The 24,409-nt window shown below is 48.5% G+C and overlaps 1 protein-coding gene across 1 annotated transcript in view; it reads left to right on the top strand.

Moving 5' to 3' along the window:
* The window catches only part of MCM3AP (minichromosome maintenance complex component 3 associated protein), a 53,009-nt gene extending 32,966 nt beyond the window's left edge, over nucleotides 1-20,043 (top strand). The window contains exons 19-30 of the mRNA XM_055313485.1: nucleotides 366-563; nucleotides 1,150-1,218; nucleotides 1,298-1,432; nucleotides 4,866-5,019; nucleotides 10,084-10,342; nucleotides 10,546-10,643; nucleotides 11,276-11,666; nucleotides 12,914-13,171; nucleotides 13,638-13,767; nucleotides 15,330-15,536; nucleotides 18,539-18,689; nucleotides 19,754-20,043. Coding sequence (XP_055169460.1) covers nucleotides 366-563; nucleotides 1,150-1,218; nucleotides 1,298-1,432; nucleotides 4,866-5,019; nucleotides 10,084-10,342; nucleotides 10,546-10,643; nucleotides 11,276-11,666; nucleotides 12,914-13,171; nucleotides 13,638-13,767; nucleotides 15,330-15,536; nucleotides 18,539-18,689; nucleotides 19,754-19,912 — 2,209 coding nt within the window. The 3' untranslated portion in view covers nucleotides 19,913-20,043. The remainder of the gene's footprint in view (nucleotides 1-365; nucleotides 564-1,149; nucleotides 1,219-1,297; nucleotides 1,433-4,865; nucleotides 5,020-10,083; nucleotides 10,343-10,545; nucleotides 10,644-11,275; nucleotides 11,667-12,913; nucleotides 13,172-13,637; nucleotides 13,768-15,329; nucleotides 15,537-18,538; nucleotides 18,690-19,753) is intronic.
* The last annotated feature ends 4,366 nt before the right edge of the window (nucleotides 20,044-24,409 follow it).

Raw genomic sequence — 24,409 nt, 5'->3', positions numbered from 1 at the left:
AACATTCCACACGGGTACACACGTACCTGGAGATAATTCCTATCAGTGGTATTTGCTGGGTCAGAGTGTGTATGTATCTTAGGTTTGTATCCTTATTGCCAAATTGGTGTCCAAAGGTTGTTCAGCTTTGGTGCTTCCCTGGTTTTGTTGTTCACCACCACTCAACTGTTACCATGCCTTTCCTGTGCCTGAGTATTAATTTTAATTCTGATTCATTTTTCAGTTTGAGGACTTGCTGAAAAAGACTTCCATATATTGCCAGGAAGTGTGCTGCCCTGTGTTTTAGCGCTGGACTGCATTTTCGCATTTGTCCCTATCAGTAAACTTCAGTATACACAGGGGTGACATATTGGTGTATCATCCAGGTGGAGAGAAGCTGTTGCGGCCCGGAAGAAACTTAGGCGCCAGATGCGGGCCTTCCCAGCGGCCCCCTGCTGTGTGGATATCAACGACCGGCTGAGGACCTTGGTGCCCAGTGCGGAGTGTCCCATTGCTGAGGAGAACCTGGCCAAGGGCCTTCTGGACTTGGGCCATGCAGGGAGAGTGGGCATCTCCTGCACCAGGTCAGCACTCAGCCTGCCATGGCTGCCCGATGTGCCCCTGCCCCACTCGGCTTTATGGGGAGTGTGGAATAACGTGTGCATTTGGAGGGAAGATGGGTAGAATCAGAGAAAGTGAAGACAGATGCAGGATTTTGTTCTGGAAGTTTGTCTTCCCCTCCAGTTCCGACGTGTGACACGTTCTACATGCCTTGATTTCGTGTGCCTTTTCTACTTCACACACTCAGGGCCTGGTACTGGAATCTTACTTAGAATCATCTGTTTGTTTTCTGGTCTTTGTGGATTTACGCTGTCCATATCCGTTGGTAGAGGTTCTGTCCCCGTGGAAGTGTTGTAGAGGGCGGAATTTTGTCTGTGTACTGCTCATCTCCCATGGCTCACACATGATAGATAAGTGCTTGATATTTGTTTAATGAATGAGTCTGCTGACTAATCAGTTTCTTTATCAGAAAAAGTTCTCTTAGTCTCCTAAGCATCTCCATCAGGAGACTCCACTAACCAGTTATTTTCCACTCAGAACAGCAGGAATTTATCAGGTTCCTTCCTCGGGCGCTGAGCTGGCCTCACGCACTGTGTCCTTTCTTCGTAGGTTACGGTGGCTCAGAAGTCAGACAGCACACCAGATGAAGGTTCAGCACTTCTACAAGCAACTGCTGAGGTCTGTTGTGCCCCGGTGTGCGTGCTTCTCCTGCCTGGGGCTTGTGCCCTCGCTCACCCCCGTGCTCTGTCCCTTCCAGTGACGCGGCATGGGTGCCCCTGGACCTGCCATCCCTCGTGGCCAAGCATCTCCCTGGGAGGCGGGAGCGTGTATTTTGGAAGCTGGTGCTGGTGTTGCCTGATGGAGAAGAGCAGGGCCCAGGGAGCCCTGGCAGGTCAGGAAAGGGTTCCCTCTTTGGGCTGTGAGGTTGAGAAAGTGACCTCTGGAGGCAGAGTGACTTCTCTGAAAGCATCAGGCGTCAGGGACTTGTGGCCTGTTCTGTTTGTGGCTTGAAGTTGACACTTTAGATTTTTAAAATTTTTATTCTGTAAACGGGATAATAGTTTATGTGCAAAAGCATTTAAGAGTTGATGCTCATCTAAAGCTATGCTGAGGTGTATTGATTATAGCCCACTTCATTCAGATTCTTGGGGAAGACCATTTATAGTGTGTTTGCTGTAGTCCCCCTCCCCTTTTTTTTTTTTAAGAAAAAAAACGGGCATTTTTTAAAAAGGAAATTCAAGAAATTGACATGGCATTATTTTCTATAACCAAACTGCTTCCAGAAATCACTTTTTTAAAAAATTTAATTAATTTATTTTTTTTAGATTTTACTTATTTATTCATGAGAGACACAGAGAGAGAGGCAGAGGGAGGAGCAAGCTCCATGCAGGGAGCCTGATGTGGGACTCGATCCAGGACTCTAGGATCACGCCCTGGGCTGAAGGCAGATGCTCAACCGCTGAGCCACCCAGACGTCCCTTAAAAATTTCTCAAAATTTAAATTTAGTTTGCCATCATACAGTATGATAACCAGTGCTCACCCCATCAAGTGCCCTCCTCAGTGCCTGTCAGCCAGCTACCCCATCCCCCCACCTTCTGCAACCCTTTGTTTGCTTCCCAGAGTTAGGAGTCTCTCATTTTGTCTCCCTCTAATTTTTCCCACCCACTTCCCCTCCTTTCCCTTATAATCCCTTTCACTATTTCCTCTAGTCCCCGTATGAGGGAGGCCGTGTGATAATGTCTCTCCCTGGCCGACACGCCTCCCTCGGCATCACGCCCTCCGGCTCCCCCCATGTCTGTGTAAATGGCGAGATCTCCCCCCTCTGACGGCCGAGTGACACCTGGGGTGCGCAGGGACCACGTCTCCTTCCTCCAGCATCTGTCCGTGGTTGTCGAGGCTCCTCCCGCGGTGCGGCCCCCGTGGGCACGGCCGCGGGGAACGCGGGGGTGCAGGTGCCCCTGCAGCTCACCGCCTCTGGGCTGCGGGGTCAGTACCTTGCAGTGCAATTGCCGGGTCAGAGGGCAGCTCCGTGTCCGACTCCTCGAGGCCCCCTGCCCATCCAACTCCTCGAGGTCCCCACGGTGGCCGCCCGCCTGCATTCCCACAGCAGCAGAGAGGCTCCCCTTTCTCCACATCCTCCCCACACCTGTTGCCTCCTGACGGTGGCCGTCCTGACGGGGTGGGGGTCCTACGTGGATTTGGTGTGTGTCTCCCTGATGCCGAGGGACGTGGAGCATCTTTCCGTGTGTCTGGGGTCCCGTGTGGGTCTCCTCTGGAGACTTGTTTGCTCACATCTTCTGCCCATTTCTTGACTGGATTGTTCATTTCTTGGGTGTTGTTTGATAAGTTCTTTATAGACCCTGGATATGAGTCCTTTATCTGATATGTGATTTGCACATATCTTCTCCCATTCTGTAAGTTTTTAGTTTTGTTGACTGCTTCCTTTGCTGTGCAGAAGCTTTTTTATCTTCAGTCCCAGTAGTTCATTTTTGCTTTGGTTTCCCTTGCCTTCATGGATGTATCTTGGAAGAAGTTACTGTGGCCAAGTTCAAAAAGGGTGTTGCCTGTGTTCTCCTCTAGGATTTTGATGGATTCCTGTCTCACATTTAGATCTTTCATCCATTTTGAGTTTATCTTTGTGTCTGGTGTAAGAGATTGGTCCAGATTCATTCTCATGCATGTGGCTGCCCAATTTCCCCAGCACCATTTATTGAAGAGACTGTCCTTTTTCCAGTGGATGGTCTTTTCTGCTTTGTCAAAGATGAGTTGACCGTAGAGTTGAGGGCCCATTCCTGGGTTCTCTATTCTGTTCCATTGATTTGTGTGTCTCTTTTTATGTCAGTACCACACTGTCTTGATGATCACAGCTTTGTAGTCCAGAAATCATTTTAAAGCAGAACATGTTACTTTTCTTTTTTAACAACTTTATTGACAATGTAATTTACATGATACATTTCACCCATCTAAAGTTGGTTTCACTGGTTTTTCATATTCACAGAGTGGTACAACTATCAGCACTAATTCTGGAACATGTTTTACCTACAAAGAAATTCCGTGTCCATCAGCAGTTGCTCATCATTCCTCCCTGTATTAGTTCCCAGAAACCACTACTGTCTCTATCTTCTATGTGTTTTCCTATATGAACGGGGTCCTACTATGTGTAGACCTATGACTGGCACCTTTCACTCAGCCATCCTGTTTTCTGGGTTTCATCTTGTAGCAGTATCAGCCCTTCATTCTTTATTTGTGGCTGAATAATATTCCATTGTATGAATGTAGCACAGTTTATTTATCTTTCGTCAGTTGATGGGCATCTGGGTTGTTTCCGCTCTCTGGTTATTATGAATAATGCTGCTCTGAGCATTCATGTGTATGTGTTTGTGTGGACAGATGTTTGCAGTTCTGTTTGTTACATACCTAGGAGTGGAATTGCTAGGTTGTGAGGTAACTTTATGTTTAAAAGTCCTTGAAGAATTGCCCGACTGTTTTTCCACAGTAGCTGCACCCATTTTCCATTCCTGTTAGCAGTGTTCAAGGGTACTAAGTTCTCTGGATACATTCCTTCTTTAGCAGTTACTATTGAAACACATGCAAGCTAAAGAAAAGGTCATCCAGTTTGTAAGACATCTGAGCAAAGAGGAGAGTTGAAGTATTTTAAAAGTATTTAAATCATGATTCATTTCTTAGAACAAAACAGCTGTGTTCTGATTTGCTAAATAAGTTTATTCTCTAAGAAATGTACATCCCAGTAATCTTCAAGAGCTCAGGCATGAAATTTGATTCTGTAGAGTGTGTATGTAGTTGATCCATGGGGTTTAGGGAAGTCCATCACAGTTGATGTCTGTCAACCCACATCTGTGTGGTAGTTCCCTTCCTAAGTTTTCCTAAAAATCTTTATAGGTTACATTTAGAATTAAAATCTTGGGACCCCTGGGTGGCTCAGCGGTTTAGTGCCGCCTTTGGCCTAGGGTGTGATCCTGGAGACCCAGGATTGAGTCCCACATCGGGCTCCCTGCATGGAGCCTGCTTCTCCGCCTGTGTCTCTGCTTCTCTCTGTGTCTCTCATGTTTTTTTTTTTTTTTTTTAATTAATTTATTTATTTGTGATAGACATAGAGAGAGGCAGAGACACAGGAGGAGGGAGAAGCAGGCTTCGTGCTGGGAGCCCGATGTGGGACTCGATCCCGTGACTCCAGGATTGCGCCCCGGGCCAAAGGCAGGCGCTAAACTGCTGAGCCACCCAGGGATCCCCATCATGTTTAAATAAATAAATAAAACCTTTTTAAAAAAATCTTTTTTTAATTGTTATTTTCTTTTATTCACAGAATTTTAGCAAACTGGTTACAAGTCAAGTTCATGGGAGGTGACGGCTCCATGGATGACACAGGCAGCGAGCCTGGGGGGATTCAGACACTCGCTTTATTTCATGCGCTCAGCAGCATAGGGGATCAGACTGTTGCTGTCAACGTCTGCATAAAGGTGGGTAAGAATCACGTGTGTTTGCTTCTGTGATTTTCTTATTTCGCTCACTGCCAGACATTATTAGAATCCTGTAAGTGTCTGTTTTTCTGTTTTGATAACTATTTATGTCCTAAATGTAAAAGTAATGTATGTATGGAAAGTATAGAAATACAAGGAAACATAGAGGAAGTATAAAGATGATAGCTATCTATGCTGTCACTATTCAGAGGTGACGGTCATGTTTTGGTTCACCAACTGGACGGTGAGTTTGTTGTTCCTCTTGCCTTTATTCTTAAGTCTTTTTTTTTTTCTTTTAAAGATTTTATTATTCATGAGAGACAGAGAGAGAGAGGCAGAGACACAGGCAGAGGGAGAAAGAAGCAGGCTCCATGCAGGGAGCCCAATGCAGGACTTGATCCTGGGACCCCAGGGTCACGCCCTGGGCCAAAAGCAGACACTCAACTACTGAGCCGCCCAGGCATCCCAATTCTTTTGTCTTTTAATCAAAGTAATACTTAAACGTAGTTAAAAAGTCAGATAACATCTTACAATTTATAATGAGACAGCAGCCCATGCTTGCCCCTCTCCTAGCTCCTATCCCCAGCTCATGAGTGGGTGAATCCAACCATGAGCCCTGTAAGCTCTGCGCTGCATCTTGGGGGCTTTGTTCACCTGGATGTGCTCAGTGATCAGAGAATCTACATCTCAGCCCTTACATTCAGCATTACTCTCCGCATTTTCAAGCATGTGAAGTACCACGCTTCTTGGGCCACTGACCCTGGTCCAGCCCAACTGTTTGGCCTGGGCACACCTGCCAGCTCCATCATCACAGCAAGGAAATGGCACACACTGCTGCTGCAAAGTGACATCTTTCACATACTTGGTGGCTTTTCGGATTTGCATACCCTTGACGGCCTGGGCAGTTTCACACGTGTCCTTAATGTGAACACAAAGATTTGAACCTCCTGATTTGCATGATTTTGTAGGGTTTTCTGGGTCAAGTGAATCGTGAACCATTTTCAGAGGTCACCTTAGGCTGCTTAGGGGCCAGGGCTTAATTTCTGTTGTATTTCCAAATCACATACTTACACTGCTATTTCTCAACTTAGCTACTTTAGATGTTTTCTACTGATTTCACATTAAAATATATCTATTGTCATACAACAAATTGCCCCCAGATTTAGCAACTTAAAATAGCAAACATTTATTATTTTATAGTTTCTGTGGGTTAGAAATGTAGGTGTGGTTTAGTTGGGTCCTGTAGCTCAGGGTTTCTCACAAGGTGGGATCATGATGTAAGCAAAGCTCTGGTCTCATCTCAAAACTTGACTGAGGAAAGATCCATTTTCAATCTTCCTCTTGTGGTTGTTGGCAGGATTCACATCCTTGCCAGGTATGGCTGGGGCCTCTCGCTAAGGCAGCTGCCTGCCATCAGCAGAATAAGACAGTCTCTTTAACCTAATCTTAGAGGCAACATCCTGTCACTTTTGTCTGATTCTGCCTTTTCAAAATTTAATTTAGTTTAATTTAAACTTAATTTAATTTGTTGTAATTTATTATTTATTTATTTTTTTAAAGATTGATTGATTGATTGATGATAGAGAGAGAGGCAGAGACACAGGCAGAGGGAGAAGCAGGCTCCATGCCGGGAGCCCGACGCGGGACTCGATCCCGGGTCTCCAGGATGGCGCCCTGGGCCAAAGGCAGGCGCTAAACCGCTGCGCCACCCAGGGATCCCCATAATCTGTTGTAATTTATTTGAGAGAGGGAGAGAACACAAGCAGACAGAGGGAGAAGCAGATTCACGGCTAAGCAAGGAGCCCGACATGGGGCTTGATCCCAAGACCCCGAGATCGTGAGCTGAAGGCAGATGTTTCATCGACTGAGCCACCCAGGCGCCCCTCCCATTTTTTCCCATTTATTTTTTATTTTACTTATTCTTTCTGTTACAAACGAGTCAGGGCAGGGGATTGTTGAAGGGCATGGGCACTGGGAGCTGGGATCCTGGGGGCTGTCTTCGTGGCTGCACCCCATGCTAGGTGAGGAATGAACTCTCATATCCTGGTTCTAGCCAGCCTTCCCCAAATTCCAGGGCGGCTACATCATCACTTGGTCTTACCTCAGAGAGTGGGGTCACATCTTATTGGCTGTGTGACTGCTGTTTGCCCCAGTCACAAGTGTTCTGTGACTGCATCTCCTCTTTTTTTTTTTTTTTTTTGCAAGTAATAGTTGCCTTATTTTCTCACTTACATAATTTTTTCTATGTCTTTTATTAATTTTTACCCAAATGTGCTAGTGTGTGGACTGTATATAACTTTGTAGGGTTTTCCAGATGCTCGGTCACTTCACCTTATCCCTTCCTTTGACAAAGGAGTCTTCTTACTCCCGTCTGGGCTGACCGCCACTCGGGTCTCTGTACCAGTTATGTGGTCCTGTTCCCCCCCTGCTGACTGTGACCTTGGGCAAGTGCCTTGTGTATGAGTGCTCTTAGGGGCCCTCTTTTTTTTGTCTTTAATACTTCATGTTGTTTATATGTCTAATAACATCCATAGGGTCTCTGCTCGCTGAGCTTTCCTGATTTTCACTTTGTTCATTTCCTCCCCTTTCCATAGTTTTTGCTTTGTTTTGGTTTTTAATCAGTCTCGGGCTGGCTTGTACCTGTTGGAGAGAGAGCCTCTCTCCTTCAGAAGTCACACTGCATTCCTCATCCATTCACTCCGGTATGCATTTCACAAGTATTTACTGAGTGACTTCTCTTGTCTCAAGCAGTATTCCAGGTACGGGGATATAGCAGAAGGCAACAGAGATCCATCCCCGTTCTCAGGAGCTAATGTCCCAGTGGTAGAAGGAAGCCGTGGGGTGGGGGGAGTGTCAGGCACGCCTCCTCCCTGGTTTATTTTTTTATTTTTTTTTTTTTAATTTTTATTTATTTACGATAGTCACAGAGAGAGAGAGAGAGGGCAGGCTCCATGCACCGGAAGCCCCATGTGGGATTCGATCCCGGGTCTCCAGGATCGCGCCCTGGGCCAAAGGCAGGCGCCAAACCACTGCGCCACCCAGGGATCCCCTCCTCCCTGGTTTATATCCCAAATTACGACTGTCATCCTCCCCTCTCCCTCTCCTGCTTGCTTGTATCTGTTTTATGTTATTTTGTCTTATTTTACTTAGGTATTTATTTCATCATGACAAGTGCACTCCTTACCCCATCACCTCTTTCACCGCTCTCCGCTCTGGTGACCATGAGTTCTCTGCAGTTAAGAGTCTGTTTCTTGGTTTCTCTCTCTCTCTCTCTCTCTCTCTCTCTCTTTTTTTTTTTCCCCTTTGCTCATTTGTTTTGTAAATTCCACATGTGAATGAGACCTTATGATCTCTCTCCTACTGAAGAGCATTAGAGGCTCCTGAGGCTCTGAGAAGTTAGGATAAATTGCCCCAGGCCACACAGCACAGGGTGCCCCTGTGGGTGAAGTGAGCTGTTAGGTCCCACCTGACTCCTACAAGGGCTTACCCGGGCTGGGCTTGCCGTTGACAGCAGCAGCTGTTTTTTGTTTCCTGTTTGGTGGGATGCATCTTCCAGTTTCTTCCAAAGAAACGATCTGTGGGAAAAGAGTTTCCTTGCCCCCTGACTCTCTGAACGTGTGTTAACCTTCACGTGTGCTTTGTGGTTTAACTAGGTTTATAGAAGTGTGGGTTGAAAGGTTTTTCCTTCCAGTTTTGCTCCATCCAGAGTTGCTGTTGAGATGTTTGAGGCGATTCTTGTTCTTTTCTCTGTGGCCTGGTTCTGTTTTTCTTTAGAAGGCTGCTCTGTTTCTAGGGTTCTGAAAATCCACTGAGGCGTGCCGGCTGCTGACTCCGTGCGCTCTCTCGGGGGACGTTGTTGTGTCGTGGTGCCACGTGGGCTCCTCCTCTTTCTGTCCACTGCTGAGCTCCCTCGAGACACATGGTAGATCTCCTCATTTAATCCTCTGAGCTTCTTATCCTTTCTATCCTAGTTTTTGTCTTGTTTTTAAATATTGTGCTCTGGGAGAATCACTGATTTTTATATTCCAGATGGTCTATTGAGTTTTCTGTTCCGTGGATATCGTTTGATTTCCTCGTTCTCATCCTTATTTGAGTTTATCACATCATCTGATGACTATTTTTGGATGCATCATCAGAGGAAATTAGGATTTTTGAGGTCTGAGTTTTCTTATGCCCCATGCGTTATCTGTTTCCTTTGGATTTCCTTTTTCTCTGTTATTCTAGTCTCTCTCTCACGTTGGAGGCTCTCCTCAGACACGTTCTCTGAGGCTGCCTGTACCTGAATGAGGCCCTTAAAGGCTGCTCATAAGCTGTGTGCTTGGGGTGGGGTACAGAGTAACTGAACAGCAAGCCCACCTTTTTGGGGAGTTACCTTCAGATGTCAGGGTCGACAAGTCTCTTGCACTGTTTGGTTTCTTTGGAAAGGATTCATCTTGGCTCTTCCTCTTGGGACATGTAGGGCGTGGCCAGTGCTAAGTGCCTGCATCTTCTCAGCATAGGATGCCTGCAGGGGGCAGATTGTACTTAGAGGCCGCCTGTAGGTGGGTAGGTGACCTGGAGGGCACTGCTCTGTGCGTGACGTGGCCATGTGGTCCCGAACCTTGCCTCTGGCTCTTGGTGCTTCTGGGTCTGAGTGCTCGGAGCTTTTGCAGGCTCAGCAGGCCTGGTGCCTCCCGTACCTACATCTCTGGGTCTTCAGGTCTAGCTTCCTCTGCCTTCTTAATGCAGTGGTTGTTCCCGTCTCCATGATGCTTTCTGGAAACTGGTCAGGATCCCTTGTTTGCTGCTGGTTTGCCTTTATGCCCTGTCGTCTTGGGCTTACCTGGCTTGTTTGTATTTTGGGCTTACCTATTTTTATACCTGTTTAAGGGTGATTGTTAAGATTAACCTCTTCAAACACAGTTCCTGTAGAGGCTGAATTATCTGTTGACCTGGCTGTTTCTTGCACTCATTTGCAGCCTCATGGAGGGAGGGTAGCCTAGAGAGCCGTGAGCATTTGGTTGCCCTTGTTCTGCTGGTTGGTCCCCTGGTGTGTCCCTCCTGATGGCCTACATGTTGCTGCAGGTGGCTCACGGTGCTCTCAGCGACTGCGCCCTCGATGCTGTGGAGACGCAGAAGGAGCTCCTGGGCGCCAGTGGGCTCATGCTGCTGCTTCCCCCCAAAGTGGAGAGCGAGGACATGGCGGAGGAGGACGTGTACTGGCTGTCCGCGTTGCTGCAGCTGAAGCAGCTCCTCCAGGCCAAGCCCTTCCAGCCTGCGCTTCCCCTTGTGGTCCTTGTACCTAGCCCAGGAGGGGACACCATGGACAAGGAAGTGGAAGATGGTTTGTGAAGGCTTTTTGTTGATGAACCAGCATATTTAATAAATGGGTCAAGCCCCTGGTCTCAGGAAGTGCTGGTGGTGGGGGGGTGCCGGGGGGCAGCGGTGCCTGGGCGGGGGGGAGTAGGGTCAGCGCGGGGAGGTGTGTTAGTCTGTCTGCACGCTGAAGCAGAAGACAGGTCACCTCCGCTTGTTTTTCTGTCGAAGGTCTGATGCTGCAGGATTTGGTCTCAGCTAAGCTGATTTCAGATTATACCGTTATCGAGATCCCTGATTCCATTAACGATTTACAAGGCACAACTAAGGTAAGGCTTCCTCATTTCCAAAGGCCCGGTAAGGTCGTTCAGTTGTCCCCTTTTGTTCTGTCTTGAATGTGGTATGTATTACTGCTTGGATTTTTAACTTGTATGTTTTGACAGACAGCTTTCAAAAAATAAAAGCAGAAATCAGAATAAGATAAAATCTGCCCACGGTCTTGCTGTCTGCAACCAGTTAAATTGTTCAATGCACATTTCTCTAGAGGTTTTGCTGTAACTGTTAGTTTAGGGAAAGCAGTACTGGTGTTACAGTGAAAGCAACTGCAGGGAGAAGACGCGGGGTGGGAGAGCAGTGGGCGTGCAGGAGATGCAGGTCCCCCTGAGCACGGGGAGGCCGAGCTTTCCTCCCGGGTACGCCAAGACCGTGCTCAGGACCGGTTTCCGTCGGGGCTGAGCACTTGCAGCGCTGACCTGCAGGCCGTAGTCCTGGGGTAGGACGGGACCTGGAACCCCTCTGCGGGCCCTTAGAGCCTGCACTCAGCTGCAGGGGACGCTTCTGCCTGCTTCCGGTTGTGGTTGACAAGCTGGTGCTCCCTGTGGCACCTGCCGTGGCAGCTGTGGGAGGGGCCCTTTCAGGAAACAGGATGGATTGTCCACCGCACCTCTTCTCTGTGTCTCAGGTTTCATGGGCCGTGCAGTGGCTTGTCTCCCACTGCCCCTGTTCCCTCGACCTTTGCTGCCAGACGCTCATTCAGTATGTGGAAGATGGCATTGGCCGTGAGTTCAGTGGGCGGTTTTTCCACGACAGAAGGGAGAGGCGGCAGGGCGGCCTGATGTCGCAGGAGCCCGGAGCCATCATCGAGCTGTTCAACAGCGTGCTGCACTTCCTGGCCTCCCTGGTGTCCTCTGAACAGCTGTGCGACCTGTCCTGGCCTGTGACCGAGTTCGCTGAGGCCGGGGGCAGCCGGCTGCTTCCTCACCTTCACTGGAACACCCCGGAGCACCTGGCCTGGCTGAGGCAGGCTGTGCTCAGCTTCCAGCTTCCGCAGATGGACCTCCCTCCCCCGGGGGGTACGTGCCCATGCTGAGGGGTCCTGACTGGGGAGGAAGGAGGGGTAGCCAGGCTCCTGTTCCCTTTCTTACTGTACTGACAGTCTGGCAGGTACTGGGCACCGTATGAGGTTGGTATGTCCTCCCTCCTTGTCCCCACACTGGACCTGCTTGCACCTGCACCTGCCTTTCGGGTCAGGCGTCAGACAGGGCTGGGGGTCTATGTAGGGCTGTTGGCTCTTCACCACCCGTACAGCAGTCTGCGGGTGTCCGCACAGCCGAGGAAGGAGGTGGCGAGTGGTGTTGGGAGGGACACTCAACCCAAGGCCTGTAGTTTTTGAATAGAAGCAGGTTCTGTCCTGCCTTTGCCACAGGGTGTGGGGGCCCAGGGCAAGGGGACCGTGCAGCCCCACCTACACTGCTGGCTCTGGCGCCATGACGGTGCTGCTCAGCACCAGTGTTCCTTCCTTTGGTGGTGCCCAGATGACGCTGCGTTGATGAGCACTGTAGGTCCCCTGGGGCTGGGCAAGGAGGTCATCCCTTCCATTGTTGACTCTGCTAGGAGGGAATGAGGGGTATGCTACTTACGGGGCACTGCATGTGGCCGTGGCAGGGCCACTCTCTTCTGGGCCTTTGTGGAACCGAGGCCTCAGGTGCCCTTCTGGACTTCGGGGTGTGGCTGTCAGGAGGTCCAGCGGTTGCTTGTTCCTGCAGAAACCCAGAGGGAAGCAGATCACACAGCTGTGAGCTAGGGCAGGGTTCCCCAAGAGAAGCCCAGAGCTGCCCGGTTGGCTGCTCAAAATACAGATTTCTGGGGCAACCACAGGGCTGTATGGTCAGAGCCTCTAGGGTGGACTCTGTTGTATGTTTTGTCCAGGGCGACTGCAGCTCTTCCTGGGATATGGTCTCTCCCTCAACAGCTCCAGTTCTCTTGTATTCAAATTCAAAAGCAAACTTCTCAAATTCACGGTTGTCTCTCTCTCTCTCTTTTTTAAGATTTTATAATTTATTTGAAAGAGAGCGAGTGATAGAGATTGTGCGCAAGTGGGGGAGTGGGGGCAGAGGGAGAAGCAGAGAGCCGGGAGCCTGACTCCGGGGCTCGATTCCAGGATCCTGAGATCGTGACCTGAGCCAAAGGCAGATGCCTGAGTCATCTAGGGGCCCTCACATTTGTATTTTTCTAAGAAAATGTAGAATGAGAACATTCTGTGTAGTGCCTGCGTACACTTTGGCCAAACCTGGTAACTGTGGAGATGCTTTCTTTCCAGCGCCCTGGCTCCCCATGTGCTCCATGGTCATCCAGTATGCCTCGCAGATCCCCAGCTCTCGCCAGACGCGGCCTGTCCTACAGTCCCAGGTGGAAAACCTGCTCTGCAGAACCTACCGCAGGTGGAGGAGCAAGAGCCATCCCCTGGGGCAGGGGACAGGGCCCTCGGTTGCCGAGATCCCATGGGATGATGTCATCTCTCTGTGCATCAACCACAAGCTGAGGGACTGGACACCCCCCAGGCTTCCCGTCACATCAGGTAGTTAGTCCTCGGTGCTAAGGTCACCTCTTAGGAGACTGACCTCGTCCAGTTTCAGCAAAGAAAGGCGTTTACTTGATGTTTGTTTCTTTTTCTGTGGGGTCGCGGCCTTCCTTTCCATAGGACTCCCCGTCAGGCTAGTGACTTCCAGGAGGCTGTAACCATCGGGAGGAGCAAGGAATGTTCCAGGAGAACCTGGACCTCTTCCCTGACATGGACCCCTTGGCTGGCTCTAAGTTAGATTTTGGTGACTCCGAGCAGTCATACTGACCATGAGCCTGTGTGAACCTTAAATGACCCACGGGCACTGAGACATGTTTGGTCGAGCATGGGAGTCACACAGTTGTGTGACTTTGATTAATCAGTAGGGTTTGTCCTTAAGTCAGTGTCTGTTAGAAGATTTCAAGTGGTCACTTGTTGCTCTTTTGATATTCTTTTCTCATTTGTTTTTGTGTTGTAATTTCAGAGGCTCTGAGTGAAGATGGTCAGATATGTGTATATTTTTTTAAAAACCATTTGAAAAGATATGACATTCCTTTGTCGTGGGAACAAGCCAGAATGCAGACACAGAAGGAGCTACATCTGAGTCAGGAGCGGTGAGATCCGTGTCCGTTGTGTCTTTCTGTCCTGACAGCTGGCAGAGCAAACTGGGTGATTCTCCTCCAGAACACATAAACAGAACGTGAATGTTCTACGCACAGAATCTAGCCCACTATGTGTATTCCGACAAATACTCGAGGACCAGATCCTTCTCATGCAGGCATCTCATTTAGCAGACAGACCTGACTCTGAAATCATAACAGAGCCAGCAGAGGGTAGATAGAAGAAAGCTGACGTCTCATCTGACTTACAAACCTGGCTTGAAAGTACTGAATAAAACGTGTTAGCACATGTAATCTGGTAATACATAAAAAAAAAACCCTCACAGTTAGGGTTTATCCCAGGATAAATAAACCACATCAACAGAAATCTAATCTCATGTAATTTGCTGTCATAGCAGAAAAACAGTGATCATTTCAGTGTTTAAATGCTTTTCTCAAAATTTATACCCTCCCACCCCAATTTATACTCATTCCTAATACAATTTCTTATTAAACTTGGGTAAAAAATATCTTTAGCTTGATAAGGTTTTCTACTATAAAGGTACCCCCCCCCAAAAAAAAATTCCTTCTTACTAAGATGTTAGAAACACTGACGTCAGAACCAGCCTGAGCTGCTCTGATGTCACCGAGTCACTGTCGTCCTGAGATGCTGCCCAGTGCAGGGACACCGATAAGATGGCTTAGATATTGAAAGGTGGTAGGAACTGTCATTTCCAGTCAGTAAAACAGTCAGTTCAAGAAAATGAACAGTTACATCCTTAGAACTATCGAGGGTTCAGCAAGCGGATCAGACCGATGGGCCGGTGGCAGGCGCACATCGTCACTCAGAGCAGCAAACCCCTAACCTACAGACATAAACCGACCCAGGAAAGGCACTAACTCCTTGTGAGGGGGGGCTCTCAGGGCCTTGAAGGTACAGAGAAAACCTGAGTACGTGAGAGGCCTGCTAGCTCTGTGGAAGGGAAGATGCAGTGCTAGGAGGATGTCGGTTCTCAAACTGTCCAGTCAGGGCGTTTCTAACCCAAGACCCAAAAGGATTTATCCCCCTGGTCTTGACGAGTTAATTCTCAGATCCATCAGGATGAGAAAATGTGCAGCAGTTGTTGAGAAAACCTTGAATAATAACGCAGAGGGTGTGCTGTGCGCAACATCAGAGCATAGAGCAAAGTTGCAGCAAATAGGTCAGAAGTCCAGAAACAGCCACACGTGCTGAAGGTCCAGGATTGGCCCGTTTAGAAGAAACATAGATGCCTTTTCTCCCGCTGTTCGTGACTGTTACTTACACATGGATTTAAAAGCTAAATGTAAAAGTAAGAACCCTGCCAATATGAAGGGAGACTAGAGACCTTGCTGATAGCCCTGGGATGGGAAACAAAACTCCTAGGACACAAGCTCTGCGCGCCGGCTGCCCGCCCTCTGTGCCCGAGCCTGACCCCCAGGGAATCCGGAACTAGGCGAGGTCTGGGACTCTGTGTCTACACCCCCACTCCTGATGCTGGAGGAACCCTTCTCCCTCTCTTTCCTGACCGTAATCATTTCAAAACATGTACTTACAGTTTGGGGATAAAGTCTTTTCATCCTGCTGCAAACACGTTTCCTGCTCCGTTACTGCATGTGCACCAGAAAGGGAAGAGGAGTGTGGAGCGTGGCCCGGAGGGACGGGTTCCCAGCACGCAGGATCTGATGCGCGGAGCCTCTGCCCAGGAGCTCCTGGCCCAGTGCCTGTCCCGGAGTCTGCTGCTGGAGAAGGAGGAGAGCAAGAGGTGAGGTCCATTCCCTTCGGCGCACTGTACCTTTTAGGCCGCTTCCTACTGGGTTGGCAAAGAGCACAGTGACGTGCCTTGCTCAAGAGAGAAGTCTAAGCTCTTTGAAGGCAGAGGCAGTGCCTCAGTATGTCTTAAACTGTTCCATTATGTGAAATCCGTTTCCTTTACTGTTCATTACTGAGGGTCAGTCCTAAGATTTCTGGCAGGAAGGAAGTGGCCGGCTGGCTGCTGGCGTGTCTTCAGCGGGTGGTGAGCGCTCAGCGTGTGGCGGACACCAGGTCTGCCCTTGGCAAGCCCTCGGGGGCCGGTGTGTCGTCCCACCCGGTAGACCCTCCTCTGCATCTCCTACCTCCCTTGCTCTGGGTTTCACCAAGAGCACCAGGAGGAGGGCTGTTTACGAGGTGGTCCGACCCCACCCCCAGCCCCCAGCAGCCTCCCTGGGTCTAGCTTATCACCAAGAGCAGACGGGTAGCACCTCGCACCCACTCAGGACGCTGAGCGGCCCTCCCTGTTGTGTCTCCTTCCTCCCCCCCACCCCCCAGCACCCAGACCACGGACCATCCCCTTGACTGTAAACTCCTTAGACACGTGGTCCTCGCTTCTGTCGTCTTTTGAGTCTCTCCTGACCTCCATGGCTGCATCCTGCACAGTGCTGAGCTGATTATGAACCCTTGTCCCCAGCCTTTGTTCCTTCCACAGCTTTGTTCTCTTCTTCCTGGTTCTTCCTCACCCCCCACACCCTCACCTATCCTCTGTGACATCTGCATCCCCACTCCCCAGTGATAGTGTCTATTTTCATGGATTTTTTTTTTAAGATTTTATTTATTTATTGAGAAAGAGGGAGGGAGACAAGCAGACTCCCCACTGAGCAGGGAGCCCGATGTAGGACTTGATCCCATGACCTGAGCCGAAGACAGTGGCTTCACTGACTGAGCCACCCAGGTGCCCCCATGGATTTCCCCCCCATGGATTTTTAACTAACATCAGTGTTCTGACGACTCCAAGTTTATATCTCAGCCCCTGAGTTCTCTGAAGTCCAGATTTGAATATCCTGCTGGTTTCTTGAAATCTTCATTAGTCATTTATAGTATGCCCTGATAGCCATCTAAAGCTAACACCCCGCATCTAATTCCCAGTATTCCCCCAATCAGCTCCTCTGTTGATGGTCTTCTCAGTCGATGGGGCTTTGCCCTTCCAGTTGCCCAAGCTAAATGTCGTAGAATTATCCCTCTACATCCAGTTCATCTGTAAATCCTATTCTTTCTATTAAGGTTATATTCGGAATTGGACTACTTTTTGCAGTGGGCTGTGGTCTAGGCAGACCCAGTATGAGCCTTTCATGTGTTTCTCCTTAGCTTGCAACCTTCCAGGGACTCCTGTCCAATCAAAGCCAAAATCTTTTCTAGGTGTGCAGGCCCCACACGATCTGCACCCATTTCCTTTCTGACCTCTCTGCTCCTTGGGCAGTGCGGCCAGGCCTTTGTGTTTGCTTCTCCTTTTGCCTGGAACCCTCAGCTACCCTCCTTTTAAAAAATTAATTAATTAATTATATTTTTAAAAGATTTTATTTATTCATGAGAGACAGAGAGAGAGAGAGGCAGAGACACAGGCAGAGGGAGAAGTAGGCTCCATGCAGGGAGCCCGATGTGGCACTTGATCCCGGGACTTCAGGATCACACCCTGGGCTGAAGGCAGGCGCTGAACCGCTGAGGCTGCCCCTCAGCTACCCTCCTGAAGTCCCCACAGCTCACCTCGCACTTAGGTCCAGTCTCTGCTCAGATGTCTACTTCTCAGTGAGGCCCTCCTTGCCTGCTTTGTCTTTTTTACCCTCAGACCACATTTCCATTTCCTTGTGTTCCTGTCTGTCTCCCCTCACTAAAGGGTTTACAGCCGGGCCGTGGGTTTTCTTAGAGCACTATATCCCTGGTACCTAGAATGGTGCCTAGTGTTGGTGGGGGCTTGATAAATACGTGTTGGAAGAGTGAGCGGATGTGTTGTGATTTCCAAAGTAGATTTTCCTAGATCTCTATTATTTAAGCAATTAGAGCAGATGGTTTTTTTCATGAAAAGACAAGGGTATGGAGTGAACAGCTCTGAAGTGTGTTAGGTGGCAGTGGGATATTATTTTGAGTTAATTTTTTAAAGATTATTTATTTATCCATGAGAGACGCACAGAGAGAGGTGGAGACACAGGCAGAGGGAGAAGCAGGCTCCCTGCAGGAAGCCCGATGTGGGACTCGATCCCGGGACCCCGAGATCAACGCCCTGAGCCGAAGGCAGATGCTCAACCACTGAGCCCCCCAGGCGGCCCTATTTTGAGTAATTTTTAGACTATAAGCAGCAACCCATACATATGGATAATCATCAAGAGATAAGAATTAACTGGGGCACCTGGGTGGCAAGGTTGCCTAGGCATTGATTCTTGATTCTGGCTCAGGTCGTAATCTCAGGCTTATGGGACCAAGCCCTGCGTCGGGCTCTTTGTTCGGTATGGAGTTGGCTTCAGAGTCTCTTTCCTTTTCCCTCGGTCCCTCCTACTTGTGCACTCTCTAAAATAAACAAGTACATCTTAAAAAAGAGAGAAGAATTACTTTTAAACGCCAAAATAAGGCAGAGAAAAATAAAACCAAATGAGAGAAATACAAATAATGTTAAATAACATGCAAAAGCAGTTTTTGAATAAATGCCACTCTTTCCATTAAGTCTAACTTGGGCTTATAAATTAAAGAGAAGATTAAAATTTTTAATTTTATGGTTCTGCTTCTCAGTTGACGTTATAACTTCATTCTATCTTTAGTAAAAAAGCAAAGCTTTAAGAAATTTGAAGTAGGGCCACCTGGCTGTCTCAGTCATGAAACATGTGATTCTTGATCCTGGGGTTGTAAATTCAAGTCCCATGTTAGGTATAGAGGTTACTTAAAAATAAAATCTTTTTTAAAAATAAAAAATTTTTATTGGAGAAAAGTGAATGCTTTCTTCCTCATTCTCAAATGCTTTAGGTTTGACGATCAGCTTCAGCAGTGGTTGTCTGCAGACTCGGGAGCATTTATGGATTCGATGTCCCTTCCTCTCTACCTTCCTCAGACTCTGGTGTCTCTGCCTCAGACTATTGACCCTGTGATGAAGACAGTGACCCCTGCTAGCCCTCAGGTGGGAGGAGAATATATTTGGCACTTGAGTTAGAATTCAAGACTGAGAGAACAGCTGGGAAAAGTAACGTCTCTGTTCATCGTATGGTGTCGTGATGACCAATAAGTTATTAGGTTAAATTAGGTATTTTCTTAAATGTAATCTGTCAGTGTTACAGATGCCCAGCTAATCTGAGTGTCTGCTTGAGAAATGGAGAGTGGAATGACAACACGCTCAAGCACTGAACACAACCCATAGCCGTGTGCTGGCATGCAGTGAGGTTATTGAGAGTGACAAAGGTGGTGACTGATGGTGGCTTCTGTTTGTGCACATAATGCCTAAGCCTTGGCATCACCCCGTCTTCTTTTCTGGGATTAACTTTCCCTGAGGAAAATTAATGAACGAGGGAGGTAAGGTCACAGATGGCAGGGGCTCACCCAGGAGTGGCCCAGGTCTTTCTACCTCACCATCCTCATTCAGCGGTGAAGGAAGCAAAAATTGAGTGATCATCATAGATGCATGTTGCCGGACAGGTAGAAAGTATGCGCCTGGGCTGGTGTAGGAAGAAGCCCCTCAGCAGGGGAGAAAAGCAAATTAAGATGACGCACTATATATGTTTATCAGTTTGGCAGATACTTTAAAAGTATTTGTACACTTTGTTTGACCTAATGGTTCTGCCCTAAAGAAACTATTATATATATAACAAAAATTAATGTTTTGTTGTTGTTGACGCCTGTGGTGTTAATCATATTGCATAACAAGTGGAAACTATGCAAAGATGGGAGTCTGGTTAAGCGATTTCACATCATATGATGGAATAGCTCAGGGCCCTTCACAGTGATATTTGTAAAAATGATGCTGGAAGTTGTTGATGATACAGTCTGAAGGAACGTTCTGTGCTCAGGTGACACCAGCCGTAAATGTACGTGCAGGAAGAGGCTGGAGGGATGTAAGATGCCAAGAGGCGTCTGGGTTTGTTGAGCCCAGTAGGCCCCAGATGAAGTTTCCTTACTGTCCTTAAGGAAAATATATTTGGGTTTAAGGATTTCCTAAAACTATTTTTACATTCTTTTTTATTTAAATAGAACAAAAGGAGAGGAGAGCAGCTGCAGTTGTCAGAGGCAACAGGCACTTCTGTAAGCGAACGGCTGAAGCACTTGGAGAGGCTGATGCAGAGTTCAAGGGAGGAGGAAGTTGCCTCTGAGCTGCATCTCTCTGCACTGCTGGACATGGTGGACATCTGAGCTGCCAGACCTGAGAGCGGGAAGGTCTCCAAAAGATGTCTGCTTTTACTCACAATGATGTTACTCAGATGCTTGACACACTGTTGGAAATGTGATGATTGATCATGCAAATAAACTATTTGAATGTCTCATTAGGCCTTTCCCAGTTTTCAGAGTGAAAGGCTCTTTTCTCCTGGGTGGTGTCTTTTTTGTTTTTAAGATCTTATTTATTCATGAGAGACACAGAGAGAGAGGCAGAGACGCAGGCAGCGGGGAGATTCCCCGCCGAGCAGGGAGCCCGAGGAGGGACTCCATCCCAGCACCCCGGGGTCACGCCCTGGCCGAAGGCCGACGCCCAGCCACTGAGCCACCCAGGTGCCCTCGGGGTAGTGTCTTTGCTACTCTTGTTTCATCTCCACAGCCCGTCACCCAGCAACCTGTGCACTGAGGGAGTTTGCAGCGTACGTTGCTGTGTGTCCCAGGGAAGTTGCCAGTCAGCGATGCGCCAGACGTCAGGATGCAGGGACAGAGGAGGCACAGGAGCCATGCTCACCAGGCCCACCTAGCTCACCTCTGCGAGCCAAGAATCTGAGGGTGCACATGGGGCATCTCTGCACCGGAAACAAGGGGAGGATGTGACACAGCTGAGAGCATAGGATGAAAACCTGGAGGTGCCAGCTTGGTAGTGCTGCCAAGTGAGGGCACAGCACAGGCCAGCCCAGGGAGCCTTGCTGCCTTGTTCTGAGTGCTATGGGAATCCATTGTTCAAGGATACTAGCAGAAAAGTGACTTGGTCACTTTTTTTTTTTTTTTAAAGATTTTCTGTATTTATTCATGAGACGGAGGCAGAGACACAGAGGGAGAAGCAGGCTCCCTGTGGGGAGCCCGACGTGGGACTTGATCCTGGGACCCCACGACCACACCCTGAGCCAAAGGCAGGCACTCAACCACTGAGCCACCCAAGTGTCCTGGTCACATATTCTTTTAAAAATGTTCTATGGAGGAGGTCAGCAAGACAAGGCAGGAATCTTAAAGGGGGAGCCGTAGCCGTGTAGGTGAACAAGGAAGGGCATGACCCTGAGTTTGCTGCAGCTGGTGTGTGGGAAGGATACATCTGAGCCAGCTACAGAAAGACACCTTGTTTTTTCATTTACGTGTTCTTCTATATTCCTATTACTGCTTCCAAAACTTCCTGCTCTAAGCGTAAAGCTGCTTCTCACACGGTGTGCATCAGGTAATGTGCTAGTTCCACTTTCTTACGGAGATGATAACCCACTGGGAAACACCCAGTTTTCTGCTGCAGCGTGGACATTTCCTGGGTTCTTAGTCCTGTATTTTCCTCTTGCTTTGCTTGCTTTCTCATTTTGATGGAGCCCATTATTCTAAGAGCCTCTGAGCCTACATATCTTGACTATATTTCTACCCTTAAATTTGTTTTTTTTTTTGTTTTTTTGTTTTTTAAATTTTTATTTATTTATGATAGTCACACAGAGAGAGAGAGAGAGAGACAGAGAGAGAGGCAGAGACACAGGCAGAGGGAGAAGCAAGCTCCATGCACCGGGAGCCCGACGTGGGACTCGATCCCAGGTCTCCAGGATCGCGCCCTGGGCCAAAGGCAGGCGCTAAACCGCTGCGCCACCCAGGGATCCCTTAAATTTGATTCATTTGAATGGAAATAGAATTTTAGGTGGATGATCATTCTACTGTTTTCATTTTTTGTTGCTGGAAGTTTTACAAATCGTCTCCATCCCTGGTGTTCTTAAATTTCTCAACAACCTGCTTGAGGCGTTGGTTTCCATCCATACTCACCTACATTGCGCTCAGCACCTCGTAGTGCTTTTTCCCCAATAGTTCCTGCCGTGTGACCCGCTACCCCAAGCACACGTAGCTTACACTTGGGAAGGCTTCAGCCAGGCAGCTTTCTCTTGGGATCTCTCAGACCCTTGCAGTCAGGTGTTGGCAGCGGACTGCAGGCCCCTGAAGGCTTGACTAGGCTGGATGTCCAAGACCAGTTTACTCACCCGGCCGGCAGGTGACATTGCACTGTTGGCTGGGCCGTCAGCTGGGGCTTCCAACCTGAGTGGCCACTGTGTAACCTCACCGTGTGGCCTGACTTCTTCATGACCAGGTGGCCTCAGTGTAGTGAAACTTCCTACGGGGAATCTCAGGGCTCCAAGGGCACGTGCCCCAGGAAGCAAAATGCAAGCCCAGCTTTGGAACTCACGTGGGAGAACTCACAGCGTTGCACGACCAGCCTCTGGCTACAGATGGCAGAGATGGGACCCAGGTCACTCTGTACAAAGAGCCTGTGACATGGGAAGTGTTGCAGGAATGTTTTGTGGTTTGTTTTTGAGAAGAGAGAATCCTCAGCCGACTCCACACCTAGCACAGAGCCTGACGTCGGGCTTGATCTTCCACCCCTGAGATCATGAGAGCCGAAGTCAACGGTAGGACGCTCAACCAACCAGGCCGTCTCAGTAACCCAGCAGGAATCCTTAGAGAACAATCTGGCCTGCCAGTTTGGAGACAGAGAAGCAGGCTCCATGCGGGGAGCCCGATGTGGGACTCGATCCCGGGACCCCAGGATCATGCCCTGGGCCAAAGGCAAGCACTCAACTGCTGAACCACAGGCATCCCTACTTTTTATTTCTTATATTGTTATATTTTACCTTCCTATTCTAGTGACTTTTAAAATCTGTTGCTGGATCCCTGGGTGGCGCAGCGGTTTAGTGCCTGCCTTTGGCCCAGGGCGCAATCCTGGAGACCCGGGATCGAATCCCACGTCGGGCTCCCGGTGCATGGAGCCTGCTTCTCCCTCTGCCTGTGTTTCTGCCTCTCTCTCTCTCTCTCTCTCTCTCTCTCTCTCTCTCTCTCTCTCTCTGTGTGACTATCATAAATAAATAAAAATTTAAAAAAATAAAATTTGTTGCCATATATTTTATTCCTGAGACTCTTTGTTGTTGTTTTTTTTTTTTTAATTTTTTATTTATTTATGATGTCACACACAGAGAGGCGATCCCGGATCTCCAGGATCGCGCCCTGGACCAAAGGCAGGCACTAAACTGCTGTGCCACCCAGGGATCCCTCTTTGTTGTTTTTTTAATGAATCCTACTCATTCATTATTCAGTATATACTTTTGGAGTGTTTACTGTGTGCTAGGCATCATTCCTGGTGCTGGGGAAATGGCAACAAGCAAATTTCAGCCCTCACGTGGCTTATATCTTAGGAGGGACACAGGCAATGAAGATAAGTAGGCGAGTTGGTGTGCTAATTGGCGGTAAGCAACCAGGAAGAGGAGAGCTGGGGAGGGAAAGCGTCAGGTGTTCTTGTTTCACAAGTGCAACGTTCGACCCCTGTAAGGACTTTTTAAAAAAAGATCTTATTTATTTATTCATGAGAGACACAGAGAAAGACAGAGAGAGAGGCAGAGACACAGGCAGAGGGAGAAGAAGCAGGCTCCGTGCAGGGAGCCAGACATGGGACTCGATCCCGGGACTCCAGGATCATGCCCTCGGCTGAAGGGTTTTTGTCAAAGGTCTTGTCCACACCTTGAATCATCTACATTTCTCACCATTTCCTTTTCTGCTGTGTTTTGTCTTTCTTCAGAGGCTCTCCTCAAATGTCTGGCTCATGTTGATGGGGCTCTGAGGAGCTTGTTGGAAGCTCTATGTCAAAGGACACAGCCTGCCAGCTGAGAGGCTTCTCCCTTTTCTCCTGGGTCTCAGCTGCCAACGTTTGCACGTCTTTTGGGGCCATTTGCTCCAGAAAAATCCTCTTACTGCCTGAAGCTGTACAGCTGAGCGGGAGGAGTGGGCCTGGCCTCCTCCAGTAAGACTCCCTCAACCCCCATCTTCAGTGGCCCCCAGCTGCGTGGTTCCTGAGTTCATACCTGCTCCGACTCAGCTGTTAGATGTGACAACTTACTGGTGACTGATAAGAGCAATCTTAGGCAACGTGAAGAGAAAAGCCTGGTGGCAGAGTTGTTTGCTTATTTATTTTCAGGGGAAGGGGTCTACCATCATACTGCTTGTTCAACGGTTGTCCAATTTCTGCCCCGTCCTTGGGTTCCTAAGCAACAATGGTCTCTTCTCTTGATGGCTTCACCCCCACATAGGGGTTTCAGCTTTCTCTGGCTCGCTAGGTCACTTATCATCCCTCCTCACAGCACGGCTTCTAGAATTTTGTTGACCTATCTAGTTTACCGGTACTTCCTCTCCCGTTCTTTCACCGTGAGTTTTTATCCTTCAATACTTTGCGTAAATACAGTTTGGATTCGAAGCGGAAGTCAGTGCCATGCTCAGTCTGACATGTTTAACTGGAAATCTCCCTCTTAAAAAAAACCCGAACTCTGACAACCGGCTCTTCTCTTCACATTTCCCAAGATTGCTCTTATCGGTCACCAATAAGTTGTCTTGCCACATCTAATCATAATTCTCAGACGTCCTTTACAATCCCTCCAAAATCTCTACACAGCCCACCGTGTCTTCACGTGGCTTCCGAGTCCACTGTCCTCTGGC

Source organism: Nyctereutes procyonoides, unplaced genomic scaffold (assembly GCF_905146905.1).
Source record: "Nyctereutes procyonoides isolate TBG_1078 unplaced genomic scaffold, NYPRO_anot_genome, whole genome shotgun sequence".
NCBI classification, from domain to species: Eukaryota; Metazoa; Chordata; class Mammalia; order Carnivora; family Canidae; genus Nyctereutes; species Nyctereutes procyonoides.
The sequence above is the reverse complement of the archived record's forward strand: the minus strand, read 5'-3'. Positions and strand labels throughout refer to the sequence as shown.